Below are 21,550 nucleotides of genomic sequence, written 5' to 3'. Positions count from 1 at the left end.
GCCTGTTGAGATGAATAAGTGCTCCATCTTTTTGGTTCCCTTTCTCAGAATATCCACCTTGAGGGGTGAAAGTTTTATTCAGGAGCTGCCACCTCCAAGCACAATCTTAGCTCTCAGAATTGGGTATTAAAGGTTGATTTAAGCATGCATCAGCAGCTCTGAAATTGGAATGGATGCCAGAAGTGATTTTGCCTGTAATCAAATGTTACATTGGTACAGCACAGAAATACCTGTCCTTGATGCCTTTCGGCTTCTTCAGTGGAATAAGCTGCCCATGGTGTGCTTCTCTCCTTTAACTAAGGATAGGACAGACATAGTGAGATGGTGCCAGCTCCACGGTATTGGGATGCAGACATACTTCTGCTCTTGTATCGGTTACATAGGCTGTCATGACTCCCCCCCACAGCAATCAGGGTCAGGGACCCCCACCCCTACGTTAGATAGGAACTTCACTTGACTGGGTGAGTGGTCTTGAAGTCTTCCCACCACCTAAGCACACAGATGTGAAACATCTGTGAAACACTGGTGGGTATATTTGCCGCCCCCTTGTGGGAACTTCTTCGGCTGAGCCAACTTCTATGTAAAAATCCAACACTAGCCCTGAAGGCTGACTCTTATATGTATTACAAGTAGATGATCCCTTTTACTGGACTTAGATTGAATTCGACCATTTCACTGGAATGGAGATAGTAGTGGGGGGAGGGGGGTGTCATCATTTTCCTTGAGGTACAGCCTGGACTGTATAGTAACTTTTGTGATGTCATGAATTTTGAGCTGTATCAGGTACCTCTTCAAAGAAAAACAAGGTAGACAAACCCCCTCTTGAATATAAGTCAAATCTCTGGAGCACACAATATCCATTTTCCTTTTTTCTTTGATGACGGATTGGACCATTCTCGGTACTTTTGTATGCAGCCTCCCATGTTGGTTTTCCTTAATTTAACGGTCCTGGGGCAGTAATTGAAGCAGGAGTGCCATCCATGGAGCAGCAGTACATCTCCTGGAATCTTGCTGGAATTACAGAATCTCAGGCCATCCCTAATTGTGTTAAGCCAGAATCTGCATTTTCACAAGATCCCAAGTGCACATTACAGTTTGAGATACTTTGCTCTACAGAACTTACAACCTTCCAGGCAAAAGAAATCTTTTCAAATCACAAAATCTTGAAACTTATAAGATTAAGACTTCCGGAATATTAGTCTATATCCATTGCAAGGCCTGGCCCAAGCAGCCGAGATTGCAACTTTTTTTTCAGACTTGAGCATCAGTAGAGCCCATGTGTGGTCATAAATCCAGCAGTCGCATTGATGAAAAATATTAGTGAAGGAGAAAAATGTTTTAATGTGTGTTTAGTATTTGTCTTCACACTAGAACCCATCAAAGACAGAAACTATAAACCTATTTTTATGTAAGAAGGTTCAGTGAGGCGACACCAGAATGTGCTCTCCTTTGAATTAAATTCTCTCCTGCTCTTAGATATCGACGAGTGTCAGAACGGCCCGGTGTGTCAGCGCAACGCCGAGTGCATCAACACCGCGGGCAGCTATCGCTGTGACTGCAAGCCCGGCTACCGCTTCACCTCCACCGGGCAGTGCAATGGTAGGTCCCACCGCTACTAGTCGTGCTTGCTCGCAGGACTGCTATGCCCAGCTTGGGATAACTGGCTTGCTTTTCAGACGGTTGGGTTGAAGAATGCCTGATTTAGATTGCTAAGTGCTAATAAATAAGCTAGAAAAAAAGGAAACTTGTTGAAATGTCTAAACATTTAGCTTTTTGTTTTTCCCTCCTTAGAGATGATGTCCTCAAAATAAGAAATGAAGCATGTACATAAATAGATTTCATATCAGCTTCCCACCCTAACCCCACTCCCCTAACATGCATTCAGGACCAAATAATTTTTTTCTTCTTCCTTCTACATAACCCCCTTTAGGCAGGGTATTGTCACCATCTCAGCCATACACACCACGCATCTCATTTTCTCCTAAACATCTTCAAGGCAAGAGACCACTCACTGAAGGCAGCATCCATCACCCTTTTGTTAGCCATAAATTACCTACAGTAAAATCAGAAACTGTGTCCTCTCTAGGTTAGATTCTTTTTTGTTGCTCATTTTGATCAGAGATGTGTGGTCGTAAGGATGGGTGTGCTATCAACTTAAGTTGACGTAAAGTTGTTAAGAATCTTGTAGCCAGTGGTTTAAAACATTGATATTTCAGCCAGAAGCAAAGAAATACTTCAGAATGACTTTTTATGTAAGTGTTTGAGTAATTATATATCATTGTGTATTTAGCAAGGCAGTCAGGAAAAATGTGTTATTTTGCCTATAGTTCATTTGTCAGGGAGTTTCCTGGACATTTTATGCATTTGTGAATGAAACAACACAAGGGAACCTGGTCAGGTTTTCCTTGGCTTTCCTTGCTCACCAGTGATTAAGTGATGGGAAGTGCAGTGCTCTCTGTAGGGCATTTTGCATTGTTTCATGAGACCTTGGTGGGAAGAGAGTTTAGTAGCAGAACAAAAAAACACTTTGAGAGTATCAGACTTGCTTTGTTGAGCTTAAAGGAACATGTGCAAGTGTTTAGCATTTCGTCAACAGAGCTGTTGTTATCCAGCTATTTTCAAAAAACAGGACAGGAAGAGTGGGGACGTCTCTGATATGAATCACACTACCCTGGTGCAACTTGGCACTGAGAGCCACTTCCCTGTATTTTGCTCTTAATTTGTATTTCTTTGAAACTGGGTGAAATAATTCCAGGCAAAATAAAGAATTGCCAATAACATAAAACGTGTTATTTCACACCACTTCATGCTTAGGCTTCTGGCCATGTATGTTTCAAGGTAAGGTATATCCAGCCACAACCTGCTGGGGCTTAAGCGTCTGTATTTATTTTTGGTAGTATTGTTGAAGTATATAAAACAAGTACTCTGGATTGTGTTGCTTGTGACCAAAACTCAATTTCCCTTATGTGTTAAAATGCTCAAGAGCGGGGAAGCATACTTGCAACTGTTCAGCATCTGGGGTTGAAAGCTTCATGTTGGAAATGGCTTCATTTATATCTTTTTTTAATTAAATACCTTTAAATACTATCCTGTACTTGGCGTTTTCTAGGGATGTTACAAAACACTCTTCCTATGTTGAAGATGAGACCAACTAAAACTTTCTCTCATCATAAGATTGTTTTTTAATTCAAAATGTGTCATTTCAAACCCCAAATGGCAGCTAGCCTTAGCCCATGCATTGCTGCTGAAAAATCTGAGAGAAAGACTAGATATTGAAGCCCAAGAGCTAGAAAGAGCAAATCCCACCCTTTCTGAAATGTTTTACTGTGCTGAAGACAAGAGGCAGCGTCCTCCACGCACGTCTCCCTCTGCTGACTGCTTTGTCCCCCCTCGCCCCCCAGTACCCTGTGCAAACCTCCCATCCCAACTTCAGACGTAAGCTGCCAGAAGTTCAAATTCTGGTGCTTGTAGAGACCTAGTTTCCAGTCTCAAGATAAAGTAAGAATTTCATAAGTAAGTGCCTGAGAATTGCAACTTTATTTTTCACTAGTAGAATCTGCATTTCATTTTTCACTTTTTAAAAAGCGTTCACAGAAATAGGCAATGGAGTAAAGAAAATTCCTAATTGGGGAGCCCTTTCTAAGAAGATCCTCCTTGTTCTCCATTTCCTTGTGGGATCCAGACATAAACCAGACATAAGACTGGTTTCCTACGTACTCCCAGATCTGGTACCACCTGAGGGTGCTCAAGGGTTGAGCCATTTATAGTCGACACCGAGAAAGCCTTTCTCAAAATCAGCTCCCTTCACTGAGTTTGGGAATAGAAATCAATTTCCTTTGCCTATCCTGGGAAGCAGTTTGCTCATTTTTAATTTTTTTCTTCAACTGATAATAACTATAAATTTGTTAAGTTAAACCAGCATTTCTGCATAAGCTAGCACAGGTGCTCCTAAGCTGTTCCATTTTAATGTTTCCTTCTAATGACATACTCAACTTTACATGGGACATTTAAATGGTACAATTGTTATCAGCCCTGAATGTTCTGCATATTACAAGGAGGTAGTTGCATAAATGGCAGCCTGCACATTTGAAATCAGATGAGATATCTGCTCCTCTGGTGTGAGCAAGGTTTCTTGCTCTGTGCAGCTAAAAGTGCCATTCCCAGTTGCTGTCTTCTCAGCAGATAGGGCACGCAAGCAGCAACTTCGAGTATTCAGTTAAGAGCAAGGTGCTGCTATGCTCTGCAGCATCTACAGCAGAGGGGGCAAGCTGTTGTTTGTTCTCTCTTGTGACAATAGGAAAAACTCTCACAGTCTTGAGAGTTTAAATGACTAAATTAGAGATATATGTAAGCATGTAAACCTGTTGTTTGTGGATGCACATATGAAGTTCTGCCCCTCAGGTATTCTGAAAAGCAACTGTGAATCAATTGATGATAAATATTATTTAGAGCTTAAAGACTGGCAGAAGCAAGATGAGAGGGCTTTCCTTTGAATTAATCTGAATAATAATAATTTTAAAAAAATTAGTACGATTGTCAAGCCCTAAAAAGAGCTGTATGTAAGCATGAAGACTTAGTTAAGATGGTCCAAAGTTCATAAGAATTAGATAAAACAATGAGGTAAAGCTTAAACAAGAAATAATGAGGGCTGTCCATCTAGAAAGTCTTTTTAAGCAATGGAATTTGTTTGACTTTGATACACATTTCCACGGGAAGCCATGAAAGGTCCATGATTTGAGGCAACAAATCCACATTAGACAAAATATTTAATTCCATAGGCTGTGATACTGTTCAGGCAGCTAATCAAATGAAAATGCCATTCTCCTTCTAGGTTCTTTCAATCCTTCAGAACTTTTGTTGAACACTGCCTCTGTTTTACATTGTTTTATATATTGTCAACGTACTCTGAATATGCCCAGTAAATGGGAGTAGGTTTTAACCAAGTTTGAGGCAAAGATAAATAGAATTCCAGTGTCTGTTTCACTGGCTTAAATTAGAATGAGGATTTATGCTGTGGGCAATATCCACTAGTAGGTTATTCAATTAGATTTTGCCTGCAAAGCGCCCACTAAGATATTGAAGATACTTTTCAATTACAGATCGCAATGAGTGCCAAGAGATCCCCAACATATGCAGCCATGGACAGTGTATTGACACAGTTGGAAGCTTTTATTGTCTTTGCCACACTGGCTTTAAAACAAATGCTGATCAAACCATGTGCTTGGGTAAGTATGTGATTTATCGTTTCATTTTTTATTCATAGTTTATTGAAAAATTATTTGCATCTGAATATATTTGAAATTTAATACCAAGTATCTCAGTAGTTGCATTGTTATTTACAAAATAAAAACACAGGCAGCTGTGCAACATTTAATCTTTGGCATTCTAAACATAATAAAAATCTTCCTTGATATTCATTTGGCTGCCAGTTCAGACAAACTTCTTGCTAGGAGATGAGATGAGAAAGATAATATGGTTAAAAACTTAATAATCAAATATTACTTTGTAATATTTAACAAAAAATGTGGATTTGCCTAATTTACCTTGAAACAGAGATCAGCTTCTGAGTATGAATATGAGCATTTTTTGAGAAGAGTCTATAGTTTGTACCATATCTCCAAAGGCAGAGTACCTTTAAAAAAATTAAGGATCAATATTTTAAATCTCTCTCTTATTTTCAATACGCAGTCAGGATACTGATTTAGAATAAACTTCAAATACATAATCAATCATTTTTTCCCTTTCTCTCCTTTCTTTTTTCTACTTTAAAAGCAACATCCACTAAGTCTTTCGGGGACTCTAAGAACAGGAATCAGTTTCACAGCTGGAGGGAGAACAATCAAGAGTAGTAATGTTTAAAGTGCTTGCCTTTGGCTATAACTGGGCCCATCCATCAGAGAACATTCTCATAAAGTTTTGTCCTCTCCAGAGCAGATAATGAGTTTTAAATGAAGGAGACATAATTGGCCCAGCTCATCACAGTAGTCTACCCCCTACATAGCCATGAGACTCAACCTTCTTTGTCCTTCTTCCATCTGAATTATTTGGGACCCACCTCTTGCCCTACCAGAGAACTTCACCAGCCTGGCAAAATATGAGCCAAGCGTGAAGGTCTTGACTGCTGGCAGGGTGACTCATCCAAGAGGCAGTATGTAGCCACACATGCAGTGGAATCACTTGGGGGGCAGCAAATGCCTCCTGCTCTAGGATCACAGATAATTTATCTTCATGTCCAAAATTTGAAAGGAAAAGAAATCCTGTGACGCCACATTTACTAGCCTTAGGTGTCACTTCCACTCTCCCTCCCTCCCTTCATCCCCACCCATCTCTTTCTGCCTCACTTCTGCAGACCATCAATATCAACTTTCTTTCATTTCTTTAATTTTTAAAATTTCTTCTTTAATGTAATGTACACCTACTCTTTTAAAGAAATGTTAGCTGCTGTGGGGGGATGCAAAGACGTAAGATGCCAGAAAAGCTTTACATAATACTCAAAGAGGAAAGAGATAAACATATTAAGAGTCAAATAATAATGCAAGAGCGTATAAGAAGAAGCACATTGTGTCACCCTGTTGGATGGTTCGGAAGGGTGAGAGCGGTCACCATTGGCTGGAGTGGCAGTGTGTTTTGAGGAATGGACTGGGAAAAAGGAACAGATGTCTAAAATGGTAGATAAGTTAGAACACTAAGTTGCTGGTTGCAAGCGAATATCAGGTGAGTCACTGCTTTTCGGTAAACTGGAGTGAGAACCTTGAAGGCTGAAGATTGCCAAAGGTGGCAGCAGATCAAGACTCAGAGGCACACAGAATTTTTCCATTTTCAAGTGAAAATATTTGAGAAAAGTGGCAAAGGTGGAGAATTCTACAAGTAAATAGAATAAAATAATTCCTGTCCGGTTCTCATGTCCTTAGCTTGCCTCTTTTCCAAGGCCATTCAAGGAAATAATTCATTCCCAAGGTTAAAACGTTGCCTCTTGCTGGTTTCTCACAGGGAACCAGCACTGATAAAACTAGTGCCATCAGCAAGCAGTTCTGAGTCTACTTACGAGACTTTGTGAACCCCAGATGCCCTTTAGTCCCAGGTAGTCTTGTGACCTCTTCATTTTCCATTAAAAGTCTGTTTCTCTATGGCCTTTATTCCTACCAGATATTAATGAATGTGAAAGAGATGCCTGTGGAAATGGAACTTGCCGAAACACAATTGGTTCCTTCAACTGCCGCTGCAATCATGGTTTCATCCTGTCTCACAACAATGACTGTATAGGTACGTGTGCGGGATGGCGCGTCACAGGAGGAAGTCCATTTTAGATGTGTTTTTCATAACATCTCCATCATCTCCCATGCGCCAACTGTCTCTTTTTAGTATTTGTATGCATCTTATGCATACGAATTGGTGAAAGTATTCAACAAAAATAATGTGCTCATCAAATTTGTCAAATGTAGTAACTATACTTTTATTGAAACGTTCATTAGCAGCTGTAATGTTCATAACTACTTTGCAATGAATTAAATAAATTTCAAAATAGATTAAATTGATCACGTTTTAAAGCATGCAAAAGGGATTCTTTGTATAGTGATTTCATAATTCAGGAATAATGTAGTTCTCACTAGAGCTTCTGTGAAAAGAAATAAATCATTGAATCTATAAAATCCACCTCCTAAAACATGCTGTTACTCAAAGGCAAGGATAATGAACTAAATCTTGTGCTAGAAGCTTATTTTATATACACCTAATTACAGGAATAGTTAATAATGCCCTGAACTGAATTGTATAACAGTAATTCAGCTTTAGCCTTTAAAATAAAATTTAAAGGAAGATCAAGGTAAAACTGATACACAATTCTAATATACATGATTTTTCTAACTAACATAATTAGGTAACTTTGTTGCTAGATTTTTTTTATCAGTGCTCTTAGCTAGGTCCCTCTTGCTACAAAGTGCATCTTCATTGAAATTTCTTCTGTTTGACTGGGTCAGCAAAGGCCACTGATATTCAGAATAAGGATGTTTCTCTTTCAAAGATTTTGATCATTGTTGGGATTATGGCATGTTCTTTGGACTATATCAAAGGCTCTTTCTCTGGCAGATGTTGACGAATGTGCAACTGGAAATGGGAACCTTTGCAGAAACGGCCAATGCATCAATACGGTGGGGTCCTTCCAGTGTCAGTGCAATGAAGGCTATGAGGTGGCGCCGGATGGGAGAACCTGCGTGGGTGAGTGCAGCCTTGGAAGATCCCCCAAAGAAATTCCCAGACAAAGCATGCGGTCTCTGTCCCAGTCTTTCCTCGGGAAGCCTGGAGAAAACTTCAGAGTAGAATTACATTAATTCTGTCTGTAAAGACCTTGTTTTTATGATATATATGTATATATACACACACATATATATATGTATGTATGTATACATATACATATATAAACATGCATATATGTGTATGTATAGGTATTATTTTTCCCTTTAAAATTGTTATTGTACTCACAAAGGACAGTTGCATTCTTTGAATAGTTGTGATTTCCTTTCTTATATTTTTTCTTCAAAGTACTTTTAATGTAAGCTCTTAGATAATCTTCTGGGTGTCCTTAAAATTCTTTGTACTTATTGACTTTTTTAATGGTATACTATTCTGGAAATACTTTAATTTGTGGTAGTAACACAAAGTATTGTTGTATTGCACACTTCCAAAAACTTACAAGGTTTATTTTTATTGAGTCTTAATTTTTGTTCTTGGTGGAATTTCGTGGACTTTAGTTTTATGTATTTCTCTTACTTGATTTGTTTCTTTCTCTTTCTCTCTCTCTCTCTCTCTCTCTCTCTCTCTGTCTTTTTTTTTTTTTTTTTTGCAGATATCAACGAATGTCTTCTAGACCCCAGAAAATGTGCTCCAGGCACCTGTCAGAACTTGGATGGGTCCTACAGGTGCATTTGTCCCCCTGGATACAGTCTGCAGAATGACAAGTGTGAAGGTAAAAAAGTTATTAATGTTTAGAAATGAGCAGTATCGGTCACTGCGCCGGAATTCCCAGCCAGAAGTTTTGTGATGGTGCCTTCATTTTGGAATGCTTTATCAGAAACAAATCTGAAAGGTGTTACTTGTGGCCTGCCTTTGAATGGACAGATCAGAGCATCTAATTGTCATGCTAATCTCTGCTGGAGCTGTTTGCTCCGTGCCTCTGTGTACTCATATATATCCCTGACTCTTTTCCAGTGTGCTTTTATACAGCCGGGTAAAACTGCTGTGTCCCACTTCCAGTATTCCTGGATTATAGTTTTTTCAAATGTCGTAGATTACAGCTAAAAGTACTTTCAGATTCCAGTCACAATAATTAAATGACCACGTGCCAGGTTCAATGAATGTGCCTATATAATTTTATTATCTATCCATTTTAAATCACAGTCAAGTGATAATATTCTAAAGAAACATTTAATCAAATTTAGGCCCAAATGCAAATCATTAAAAATGTTATTTTGGGGTGGAAGGTAGTTCAGTGGTAGAATTCTCACCTGCCGTGCAGGAGAGCCGGGTTCAATTCCCAGACCATGCCCTTCCCAAAAAAACAAACAAGCAAACAAAGAAAGAAAAAACAAATAAACAAAAGTTCAACAAATTGTGCTGCAATTACGGGATACTCACATGGAAAAAGAATGAAATGTGACCCCCTCCATACCACATACAAAAAAAAATTATTTTACTTTGATTAAAGATTGCCTTTATTCACTCCATGATTAATACACAGTTTCCCTAAAATGGACAGAATAGAGATGTATAGAAAGAAAAAAATAACTTCCAAAAAACTCAATAAATGTTCCCATTCTTTAATTTTTCTCCCTACTCTGAAGCAGTTGACACCTAAAGGCTAATTTCTACCATAATGGAATCATAACAGCAACAACAAAAAGTAGCCCCCAAAAAGTATTTAAACATTTTTACAAAAGTTGAGTTTTAAGAAGAACTTGAATGTAGGAGTAGAGGGAATGTAGGAAGGGAGAAATTCAATCGGCAGCAGCTAAGATTCATTAATAAACCACAGGAAACATAATACAATCCTAAATACAGTCTAATAACATAGAGTGATGAAGAGGTGGTTTAGCATTGTACAGGAAGAGAATCCCTTCATATTACACAATTCTAGAATATCTAATATGAGGTATTTGAGATAATAAATTAATATAATGGAATTAATTTCCTAACTTCCCCTTAGTTGGAGCTCTTGGGAATAAAGTTGTGTAATGCGATTACATTTTGGTGTGGGTAGAACTCTTTGCACAAATATGTGAAGAAAAGGGGGGGAGGCCAAAATACAGGAGATGCTTTGTGTTTTGCTGAAAAAAAAAAGATGTTTCCTTAAAAATAACATGGCTTAGAGTCAAGATTTATCATTTCCTTCACTACAAATTCCCACTGAAAGTTGGGGGAAAAGGTGAATGAGTTTTTTAGAATAAAAAATGGGGATCATGCAAATCATTGACTAAACCTAGAGAGTTTTGAAAGTGGAAAGGGTACTATTAATAATCAAGCCTGGAAAATATTTAACACAACAACAACAACAAAAAAAAGTAAACACACACACACATAAAAAATAATAATAATCAAGCCTGGGCAACAGGCATAAGTTTGCCTCTCTCAAAACTGCATGGCAGAATCACCCTTCACCACCTCCTTTCCTGTAACTAACATGCATTAATGTAGACAATAATAAAGGAAATATATTACCATCCTCAACGCATCATTCTTATAATCTGTAAGATGAAAGAAAAAAAATATGGCCTCGATAGAATATTTTGAGATCAGACAAATTATCCTGCAAATGAGAGTTAGGAGCCTCATTTTCTCTGAGATCTCTAGTTCACATTCATAGCTTTATACTTATTTTCACGAGTGTTAATGTTCTGGTGAAACTCATAGTTTTAGGGCTGTAGCATGGGGCATTGGGAAAAGGATTGGAGGGGTAAAGGAAAATAAATTTGGTTCAGTGGCCTTATATCTCTGTCAATACATTTAAAATGTCACACTTCCATTTACTATATCATGATGAGTTGGGGACTCTGGAATATCTTGCTTCTTTCCTAGCTTAGGGGGGTATGAAATTACTCCTACTTTCCTAATCAGCCAAGCAAGTGAGTCTGGCTAAGACAAGTTTCTTCTGACACCCTTTGGAAGACACTTGCCGATTCCGTTTTCACATCAAGAACTGTCAAAACTAATTTTTTAAAAGTCATCACAACCTAGTAGCTCATCTCACAGCATTATGACACATCTAAGTGTTTTATTATTGGAAGAGTTTTGAAGCTCAATTACACTTTGCATCTGGTATCTGATGGTGTCTCCTCTGTGTTTTGACTTTGATACATGTAATTCTTTTAGATATTGATGAGTGTGTTGAAGAACCAGAAATTTGTGCCTTGGGCACTTGCAGTAACACTGAAGGCAGCTTCAAATGTTTGTGTCCGGAAGGGTTTTCCTTGTCCTCCACTGGAAGAAGATGCCAAGGTAAATGCCTTAGAAGACTTCAGATTTTCATTACTCAGAGTTTATTTAAAACAAGGCTGAGCTCTGATTGTTTGTGAAAGGAAGATGGAGGGTTTTCATTCACCCAGAGGCCTGATAATTACCATGTGTCAGAAAGTTCAGTTTTACTTTTGAGGTTAAAACTCATCCATCAAGTTATGATTGCTTGGACAACTTTCTTGGCACTTAAATCTCTCTCTTCCTAAAAACATGGCTACTGATAGGCCAAATAATTAGGGATCATCTGTTGGCTACTGAATAAAGCAAAGCCTGAGGAAGTACATACGATCTGACTCTGAAGAAGTTACCTGAATAAATGGGCTAAAACTTTCAGATAAAAAAGATACAGATTAACCCATATGCTCTTAGGACAGAGAGTCAGTCACTTATAAATGCTCTAAGAAAACAAAGAAATAAATTTTAACTGACCAATATTCTTGCTAGGCCATGTTCTGTTTTCGGGGATAATACTTGTGAATTGTTTCAGTAAGGATTTTGAAGGCCTTGCCAAGTGGATTTTCAAATTAAGAAAAAAAAAAAATCAACAGGGAGCCTGAAATTAAGCAGTAGTACTGAAGTACCAGAAAATGATTGTTAGCCTTTTCTAAATAATGCAATTATATGCAACTATCTACTTATACAAACTAATTTGAATGATTCAGTAAGAAAAAATATATATAAACACGTATTATTTATTTTTCTTTCCCTGTATTTTGCCACCCTTCACCCCCCATGTTACCAAATAAGAGGCAATAGATATCAAGGTAAAAGCTCTGAATTTAAGAGTCTAAAAATTGAATCTGGGGGATCACGGCTCTGACATTTTAATATCATTTAGTCTTTTGGACAAATCATTTAATCTTTTGTAAGCTCAGTTTCTTCCCCGCCCAGCCAATCTTATTTAATATGTGAAAAAGCTTTCCTAGTTTTCAAGTCCGTTATAGACTTTTGTTATTGTTATTCTAATTGTTTAACTAACTTTTAAGTTTTCAACTGGTTGTTTTGTTACCCTAGAAGGGGTGGGAGAGAGTAGAATTCACTGTTTGGTTTAATCTTGTAGATAGGGATTTCAGGGTTGTGAGTGATGAAGTGGTGCTTGGTTCAAACATATATTCTGTCTGTATGGTACAGACCAACCAGAAAAATTCTAATTCCTACTCCCTTGTTTTTGTGTGTGCCTTTGGCCTGGTTTGAGTTTGAAAAGAAAGCAGTGAGAAACCAGGTGTGACTCTGCCGCTGTGGCAGGCCAGAGGAAACTCGTAGACTATTAATTCAATTTGCACTGGCCTGTCACAGAGCAAGCTCACGCTGCAGGAAGAGTCAGCCCAGCTGTGAACAGCTTTGCCACATGCTCAGCTCCAGGAGGCAGAGCCAGAATTGAGGAATGCACGCAGGGAAAGTGACTTTTGTGGGTCTGTTGAAATTCCAAAGGTCATTAAGGGCTCCTTGCAGATGGACTGGTAAACAGGCATCCAGGGATGCAAGTGTCGCTTAGATATGTGGGCAAGTCGGCCCTCTCTCTCAGTGCAGAGCACCTTGGATTAATAAACCAGTTCGAGAAGATCACCACAAGCACATGCAAGTCTCCCACAGAGCACGGATTTTGCTAGAGCCAGAGAATTAAGAACTGGGGTTTCCTCGTAAGATAAATTAAGAGTCAAACTTCTCTTGCCCATGAAATGAGAAAATTCCACAGAAGCATGAATTACACTTGTGAAAGAACAAATGGCATGAGACTCTGTGGACAGATTTAGTCATCTGAAGACCACAGGTGTAAATGAGCCACTCCCACTTGCAAAGTTCATTGAAGAGAACTTTTCACTTAGGCTCACTCTAAATTTCATACATTTTTTGAGCCTCTGTGTCATGCTGGATTGACGGGGTGGGGCATGGAGTGGGATTGGAGGGGTAGGGCTGGGATGTGGAGTGTGGTCGGCGATAAAAGGAAAAGAGAATGAGAATTTTAACAGACCACTATTAGAACATGTATGTATCTAGGTTTAAAAGAAACATTACAAGCTGGAGGACAAAGGACATAACTAAGTTTTAATATACTTGTTGAAACATTTTTATGAGTAGTCACTGAATTATGTCTTACAGCAGTTATAGGCATACATAATAAAAACAGGGCAGATGAATAGAGAACATTATTTGTGACAGTGAACTTGGAGAATAAAGGAAACCACAAGGTGAGTTCCAAGGAACAATAAGTGTTAAATTTTGACACCTCTTGCAAAAATTTAAATGGCATCCATAATGATGTTAGACAAAGACTGACTTATGTGTCTAATGGCTTTTGACCTTTGGAAGAGTAGTTCATAGAAGGGTGCCTGTAAGGGCCTGGTCACAGAAGATGTGAAAGTGGGATAAAAGCTAGAGAGAGAATACACCTGGAAGAGTTGGTAGCCATGAAGAGTTGAACAAATTCACTGGGGAGTCCAACTGAATTTGACTTACCAGGGCTTCCTAAAGTTGACTGATAGATAGAGATAGATATTACTTAATTTGATTCACAAAACTTTTTCCTCCATCATCTGTGGCAATTATTTTCTCCATTATCAGTTATCAGAAAAAAGGTTGGTGAAATTGCTTAAAAGAAAATGTACCAGGTTCATTTCCTGGAGCCTGCCCATGTGAAAAAAAAAATGCATTGGTGGCTATGAAATTATGCTAACTGAAATTTAAAAGCAGTGTAGGAGAGAATAAAAGGCAGATTTGGTCAGACATAAATAAGAAGAATGACTATGAAGGTATGCCCTTAAAACCTGCAGATTTAGCTTCTATGTCAGGGAAAAGGAGTTTTGCAATGCTTTGGAAGTCAAGTTTAAGGGAAAACATACTTCAGGCCCTGGATGAGCTCACTTTTTAGGGTCACCCAATTTGTTCTAAAAGAAATGGGAAAGTCAGTTTCTAAAGTGACGTCAAGCAATATTGGAGAATTATGTATGGATTGAGTATCCATCTTTCTTTTTGGAGTTACCAGGGAATAATTGATATTAGAGAAATATACTCTTTGAAAGAAAGGTTATTCCCCCTCCCACCCACCTGACTTACTGCCATCCTCTTTACTTCCCTCTTTCTGTTGAGTTAAAGAAGCTGCTGTTGAAAATTTAACATTGCCCGTGATTGTGTATGTGTGTTTGAAATCTATAGAAAGTAGCCCAGGCATTTGATAGCCAGGAACTCAATGAGTAATTGCTTCTGCGTGAAATACTTGTGTTTTTGCCAATCCATAAAGTTGCCCCCTCTTTATTTACTCTGTGCTTGACATCTGGAGTTTTACTTCGGTCCCAGGGCTTAGGAGACACAGAATAAACAACATGGCACCATCAGAGTGAATACTAGAACTGAAGACTGCCTCGACCCAGGGTTCTCATCAAATGTCATCCAGAACATATGCATACAGAGCCATCAGTGAAGGGATTTTGTGATTGATTCCTTCTGTGAATGTTCCAATCCCGATGCCACTGATGGGTGTCAAAATTTTGAAAAGTGACAGTATTGAGTTGTACCCTTCACATCACATGGTTAAAGCCATATAGATTTGTTCATCGGCTCTCAGTGCAAAAGTCACCCATAGCTTTAATGATCTCAGCTCAGTTATTTTTATAATCACTTAAGGAATATCTTTCTGGTAATGAGAGGAGAGCATACTTAACATAGTGGATTATTTCTTATTTGGTATTGTACAATAAAGATTTAGTGAGAAAATCGACTGAATGGTATCATGAATTTATGCTGCAGATTTACGAATGAGCTACTGTTATGCAAAGTTTGAAGGAGGGAAATGTTCATCACCCAAATCCAGAAATCACTCCAAACAGGAATGCTGCTGTGCCTTGAAGGGAGAAGGTTGGGGAGACCCCTGCGAGCTGTGCCCCACTGAACCTGATGGTATGTCTTTTGTCTGCATTTCTCTTTGGGTCATTATGGTGCCGACTGGCCATGAAATAAGTAAGATTGTAGGCCTTAAAGGTAATAGGACAATTTAAGTCTAATTAAAATATTTATTAAAAATTCTTTTATCACAGGTGCTAGATTTTTCCGTTTGAATTATATTATGAATCAGAGCCTTCCAAGGAGTAGGCACAACTGCTCTGGGAGCCTTGTTAACTTTCTCTGGCTTCCAGGGTGTCTTGTTCACCATTTCTCACTATGTGCAGTATGTAGCAATCTGGCCACCACAGAAAGCTTGGGGAGGACACTGTGGCTAACTGCCATTGGATGAACGAGTGTGTGTCTCCACTACAGAGGCCTTTCGCCAGATCTGTCCCTACGGAAGTGGGATCATTGTGGGACCTGATGACTCAGCAGTTGGTGAGTGGACTGTGCTTGACCGACAGCATTTCTTAATGTTCTCAACTGGTCCCCTCCTTGTCCTCCTTGTCCTTTCTCCACTTGTTCTTATTTTTCCACACCCACCTTGGACAATTAAGTTCTACCACTTTGCCTTTTCATTTGGATACCATTTACTTTTATGTTTTTTTAAGTACTTTGTAATTCACTATTTTCTTTCCTCCTGTGCTTAAGATATGGATGAGTGCAAAGAGCCTGATGTCTGCAAACATGGTCAGTGCATCAATACAGATGGCTCCTATCGCTGCGAGTGTCCCTTTGGTTACATTCTAGAAAGAAATGAATGTGTAGGTGAGTACAAGTTGGTCCCTTCCATTGGGATTTTACAAATTAGAAAGTAAGCTATAATACAGCATTCACACTGGGAGATAGAAGTATCAAGACAGAATAGCAAGAATTTTTTGTTCATTTGTCCATGTATCATTGATTCAGCAAGACTAGCTAAACCCCTACAATGTACTAGGCACAGTGCTAAGCTCTGAGGTTACAGCAGTGAGCAAAGTAGACTTAGGCCTTCCTTGGAGAAGACAGACACTGGGCACATTTGAAGAAATCGTGAAAAAGATAACACTATAATGAAAGTCTCCTGAAATTGAAAGAAAAATTGTTAATGCCCATAATCTTCTTACCTCTCAGTATATAAAGTTTTTAAAATGTATCGAGATTTTATTTCATTTAGTAATATGAACGGCTATGAACCCAGTATAAATTCTTCTTGTTTTAATCCTCTTATTAAAATGTCAGAGAATGGCTTCTATGGCTGAACTTTGGCATCTTAAATCCATATTAGCTTCAGGTTGACTCCATGTATTATATGCATTTATTCAAGGGTTCCAACATAGTTCACTCTATCATGATTTAACAATAGCATAGATGTTGAGGATTTATTTCTGTAGATTAGAAAGTGTTCTTTCCATTCAAGGAGTCAGTCCTTTAGCCTTTCTAGGCCTTAGAATATAATGTTATGCAGATGAACAAAATTATTTCTAACTACCCTCACAGCTCTGAAAATCAGTGAATATCATGACTTTTATTAACTTGAAAAAAAAATTATGTTCTGGACAGTGAAATACAATTTCATAGCAGAACCAAAGCAAATGAAGCCTATGTTTTCTCTTTGGAATCTTCAGTTCTTGCTACTCTGCACGTGGGAAATAAGCCTCCTTATCCAGCTTCTCTTGACCATATCCTCTTGCCTTCAGACTTCAAAATCCCCAACTAAGACATAACATTTGACAGTAGTCCATTGTTCTTCTGTCCCCTAGATAGCTAAGATATTCTCTCGCAACAATGTTATCTCTCAACAATTTTCTTTTCCCAAGGGAAGACATTCTCCCCAAGGGAGTAGGACAGTGAGTATTCTAGATATATGGTCGGAAAGCATATAGACTTTTTAGGTTTCCCTGGTGAGACTTGTTCTCTCTCCACATTTGTATAAAGAGATCAAACCTTAAACATATTTCTTTTTTAGACTTTCTTCTGGCTAATGTAAACCATCTGGTTTCAACAGAATCAACAAATTTGACTTGAATCTTGATTTTATCCTGTGTATTAATTTTGCCTAACCTTTGGGCTCTTATTTTGTATACATTTAGTCTTCCATTTTATATCTGGCAAAATTCCATCATGTTTAAGGCTTCTTGGAGAGTGATGTAATGGAAGGCCAAACTGGAGATGTGTCTAGCTTTTAGTAAGCAAAAACTTTTGACTGGTGAGAAGAGCCTGACTTTAACCCTTTCAGAATCTACCTCCAGTGGAGGCTTTACTTGTGCATAATGTGGAATACTGGGGAAACTCGTGGAGAAAAGTATTTTATGAGCAAGATACTGTGACTGTCACTCCAGATACTGTAACTGTCACTTCCACTTAGAATCCTTGAGCAAGTCGATTTTCACAGCTATGACCCTGTGATGATAAGACACTATGCTCCTTTCTTGCAAGGACAAGATGAGACTAAAATGAAGCACCATAGATTAAAGTATTCTGATGGAATGAAAGGTATTATCCAGGTCCAAGTCCATTTTATCTCAATTCATCGTGTTTTGCACACACTCATGGTCACTTGCAGATACGGATGAGTGTTCTGTGGGCAATCCTTGTGGAAATGGAACCTGCAAGAATGTGATTGGAGGTTTTGAATGCACCTGTGAAGAGGGATTTGAGCCTGGCCCAATGATGACTTGTGAAGGTAAGCCTTTTAAACACAGAATAGTTGGTTGTATGTCTTGATCATAAGAACAACAATTGGTTGATTACAATTCATACTATTACATATCACTTAGGGTGTATAGAATAAGGAACATTTGGGCCTGCTGTGCCATTCCATCAATTCTTCTCTGTGTGGCCTCCTCTCTGCCAGGAGCATCCAAGACATATGTAGATGGCTCATGCCACAAGTTATATCATGTATCATGAAGAATCCTTGTTGGTGTCTACAACATATATTTGAATACAACTTCCTTCTTTTAACTACCTTCTTTCTTATTTTCTATTTTCCTCTTCAGTTTTTAATTCTTCTACCATACTCCCTTTCTTTTCCTTCTCTCTTTTTCTCTTCTTTTCTACTCAGTGGAACATCTGCACACTGGGATATCTGCCAACATCCTGTCCTTTGGAACAATCACAGCTAACAAGGTTACCTATACGATACAAGCATCTGAAAACTCTGTCTGGTATGCCTGGTAGCATGTGTATGAAGGAGAGGAGGGGAGGGGTCTGGAACAGTGGTTCTCAAAGTGTGGTTCTTGTACCAGCAATATCAGCATCACCTGAGAACTTGTTAGAAATGCAGATCTTCCAGCCTTACCTCAGCTCTCCTGAAATAGCAGAGAAACTCTACGAGTGGGGTGGGGCCCAGCAATCTGTGTTTTAACCAGCACTCTCAGGTTGAGAACCACTGAACAAGGAAAAGAATGAAGGGGAGGGGGAAGAGAGGGTAAAGTTGGTATTAAAGCAGGCTCTTCACTGGAGTTACAACCCATCGATACCCACAGTTGGAGTTGTTGGTGAATCTTTAAAGGTTGTCACTAAATCATGATCTGGCGTCTCACTAATATTCTCAGATAGCGTCATTGGCCTTGGGGAGCAACATGATAATAGAGATGGTTCTGTTTAAACCCTGCTTTTCCAAAACACATTATGATGGTTTCAAGCTATGAAATCAACAAAAATCTATTTTGTCTATTCCTGGTGAAATAATTACATTTTTTTTAAGGCTAAGACCTGAGCATCTGTGTGAGTTAAGTGTCTCTGTAAGTGAAATGTGATCCGAAAAACACCATTTACTTGAGCAGAGGAATCACTGTTACTCCACAAGGCCTCTTTTATATTAGGACTGCAGAGGGGTGGAGAGAGGTCAGTGTCTGTTCAGACAACAATTGACCTTAGCAGCTTTCTTGGATGTATGGTATAAAACTGATCCCCACTCAGTGTAACTTTAGAGTGTAGCAAATTATCAATTTGAGATTCCAGAGCCAGAATTTCAGGAAAATTCTCATAATTGTTGGATGACCTATAATTTATCATCCCCCTAAATAATAATTATACCAGGACAACAGGCATAAACCGAGACTATGCTGGGAGGACCAGGACGTATGGTCACCCGGCTTTATCAATTATAATCAACCCGCTTTGTAATTCCTTTGAAAAATCAGAGACTGCTTGGTCCACCCATGCTTATAACAATGAGACCTTTTAACTTTTTAGAAAAGCAGATTCCTTATTTTATTGATGCTTGTGTTTCATTATTTTCTCATTGTAATATGCTGCAGATATAAATGAGTGTGCCCAGAATCCTCTGCTCTGCGCCTTCCGATGTGTAAACACTTACGGATCATATGAATGTAAATGTCCCACTGGATACATTCTGAGAGAAGACAGGAGGATGTGCAAAGGTGAGACATCCATGTTCAAGGTCATCTGAGCCAGGGAGCACAACTCTTTCTATATGACAAGATATCCATTAGTGGAGGAGGGGTGGGAGTTGAGGCAAGACCCTATAGTCCATGGGCAACATGGGGGTCGTCACTGCCACCCTTCCCCGGAATTGTGGCTCGAAGCATCATCAAGCTGAATTGAGGTCTGCACTGAGGATGCTTTATTAGTTCACTGTGTATTGCATGCCTATGCCATGCCAGATATCTTACAAAGATGTGAACGATGTGAGCTGGACTAAGATCTATTGTACAAACACGGATAAGTCAAGATGCTTGCCCTGGAAGAATTTCTGATTTGCCTCCCCCAAGATCTTGAGCAAGCAGGCATGTGATCGGTCATCACATGCAGGATAAAGTCCAAATGTCTCAGCTCAGATAATATAAAGGGGAAGGAGAAAGAAAAAAGGGAAATGCAAAAGGGCAGAAAGTAACAAGTTAAGACCCACGCTGCTATAGTGAAGAAAAAATGAAGGCAGGAAAAACAGGTAGAGAATAAGAATAAAGTCCAAAACTTTCATTATATAATCATTATTATAATATTACACAAGATTCATTAATACAGGAAAATAATTACAGTTATAATTGTATAATAAAACCTCTCTATATTTTTATTATAATTATTTTTATATTATGAAAGTTTTATATAAAGCCTTCTTAGTTTGATTCATCAAAAAAAAATTAGACATTATGTTTCAGGTTCAAAGTGGAGAGAAGACGTTCCCGTTCTTAGGTGCCAGCACCAAAAAATGCCTTAAAAGGCATTAAGTTCAGCACTGAAATAACAAGTGCAAATTGATTAACTGCTATTTTATGTCTAAAAGCAGGTAACTAATGCAATGTTCTTTATAAATTTGTGATTACACCTTCTTTACAGATGAGGATGAGTGTGAAGCGGGGAAACATGACTGTGCTGAGAAACAAATGGAATGTAAGAACCTCATCGGCACTTACATGTGCATCTGTGGACCTGGCTATCAGCGGAGACCCGACGGGGAAGCCTGCATAGGTAAGTGAATCCCTGTGGAAGGACCTTTAGGTGAGTCAAGGAGCTTTAAGTGTACCAGAGGCAGCAAAGGACAGAAAGGACTTGGCTCTGAGTCTTTGTGGTATTGTGTTCTTCTTGACTGGAGCCACTTTGCCTCTCTTCCATGTCATGGCTTTCCGTGGGGAACCTTGCCTCCTGATTATCTGTGAATTCCATGAGTACTGTCATCCGTCTCCTTCCTTAGCCCACCTTGCTGCCAGGATTGGGACACCAGGTGTTTCCTCCATTCCTTTTCTTGAATTTTTATACTCCTTTGTTGTCTGGGGTGTCAACTCTCTCCCCCATGTTGGATTGCCTCTTGGTTAATCTAACTTTTCTACTAGTGCCGTGACTGAGTACAAATGCCAGGTCTCTCTGAACTAGGAGTCTCTTTGAACCAATGGGATCTACTTACAGAGAAACTGGTCGCAAGTAAGGTGGGGCCAGACACTGGTATTTTATAAAAGTCTCCACATGATTCCAATGTGGATCTAGCATTGAGAATCACACCTTTAGACCAGGAGTTGGTGAAAAGTACAGCCCACCAGCCTGGCATCTGATTTTGTAAGTAAAGTTTTATTGTAACATGGCTTTATCTTTTTATTTACGTGCTACATATGGCTGCTTTTATACTACTACAGCAGAATCAAGAGGTTGCAAGAGAGACTATATGACCTACAAAACCAAAAATATTTACTATTTGATCCTTACAGAAAAAAAGGTTTTTGAT

At 38.8% G+C, this 21,550-nt stretch overlaps 1 protein-coding gene across 2 annotated transcripts in view; it reads left to right on the top strand.

Moving 5' to 3' along the window:
* The window catches only part of FBN1 (fibrillin 1), a 239,421-nt gene that overhangs the window by 198,040 nt on the left and 19,831 nt on the right, over positions 1 to 21,550 (top strand). Inside the window, exons 44-55 of one of the 2 annotated variants that reach the window (XM_077127802.1) lie at positions 1,477 to 1,599; positions 5,100 to 5,225; positions 7,147 to 7,263; positions 8,086 to 8,214; positions 8,843 to 8,962; positions 11,362 to 11,487; positions 15,250 to 15,399; positions 15,757 to 15,822; positions 16,036 to 16,152; positions 17,930 to 18,049; positions 19,632 to 19,754; positions 20,671 to 20,802. In XM_077127802.1, coding sequence (XP_076983917.1) covers positions 1,477 to 1,599; positions 5,100 to 5,225; positions 7,147 to 7,263; positions 8,086 to 8,214; positions 8,843 to 8,962; positions 11,362 to 11,487; positions 15,250 to 15,399; positions 15,757 to 15,822; positions 16,036 to 16,152; positions 17,930 to 18,049; positions 19,632 to 19,754; positions 20,671 to 20,802 — 1,449 coding nt within the window. The remainder of the gene's footprint in view (positions 1 to 1,476; positions 1,600 to 5,099; positions 5,226 to 7,146; positions 7,264 to 8,085; positions 8,215 to 8,842; positions 8,963 to 11,361; positions 11,488 to 15,249; positions 15,400 to 15,756; positions 15,823 to 16,035; positions 16,153 to 17,929; positions 18,050 to 19,631; positions 19,755 to 20,670; positions 20,803 to 21,550) is intronic. The other variant, XM_077127803.1, reaches the window with a different exon arrangement.

The sequence above is a fragment of the Tamandua tetradactyla genome, chromosome 14 (assembly GCF_023851605.1).
Source record: "Tamandua tetradactyla isolate mTamTet1 chromosome 14, mTamTet1.pri, whole genome shotgun sequence".
Taxonomy (NCBI): Eukaryota; Metazoa; Chordata; class Mammalia; order Pilosa; family Myrmecophagidae; genus Tamandua; species Tamandua tetradactyla.
The sequence above is the reverse complement of the archived record's forward strand: the minus strand, read 5'-3'. Positions and strand labels throughout refer to the sequence as shown.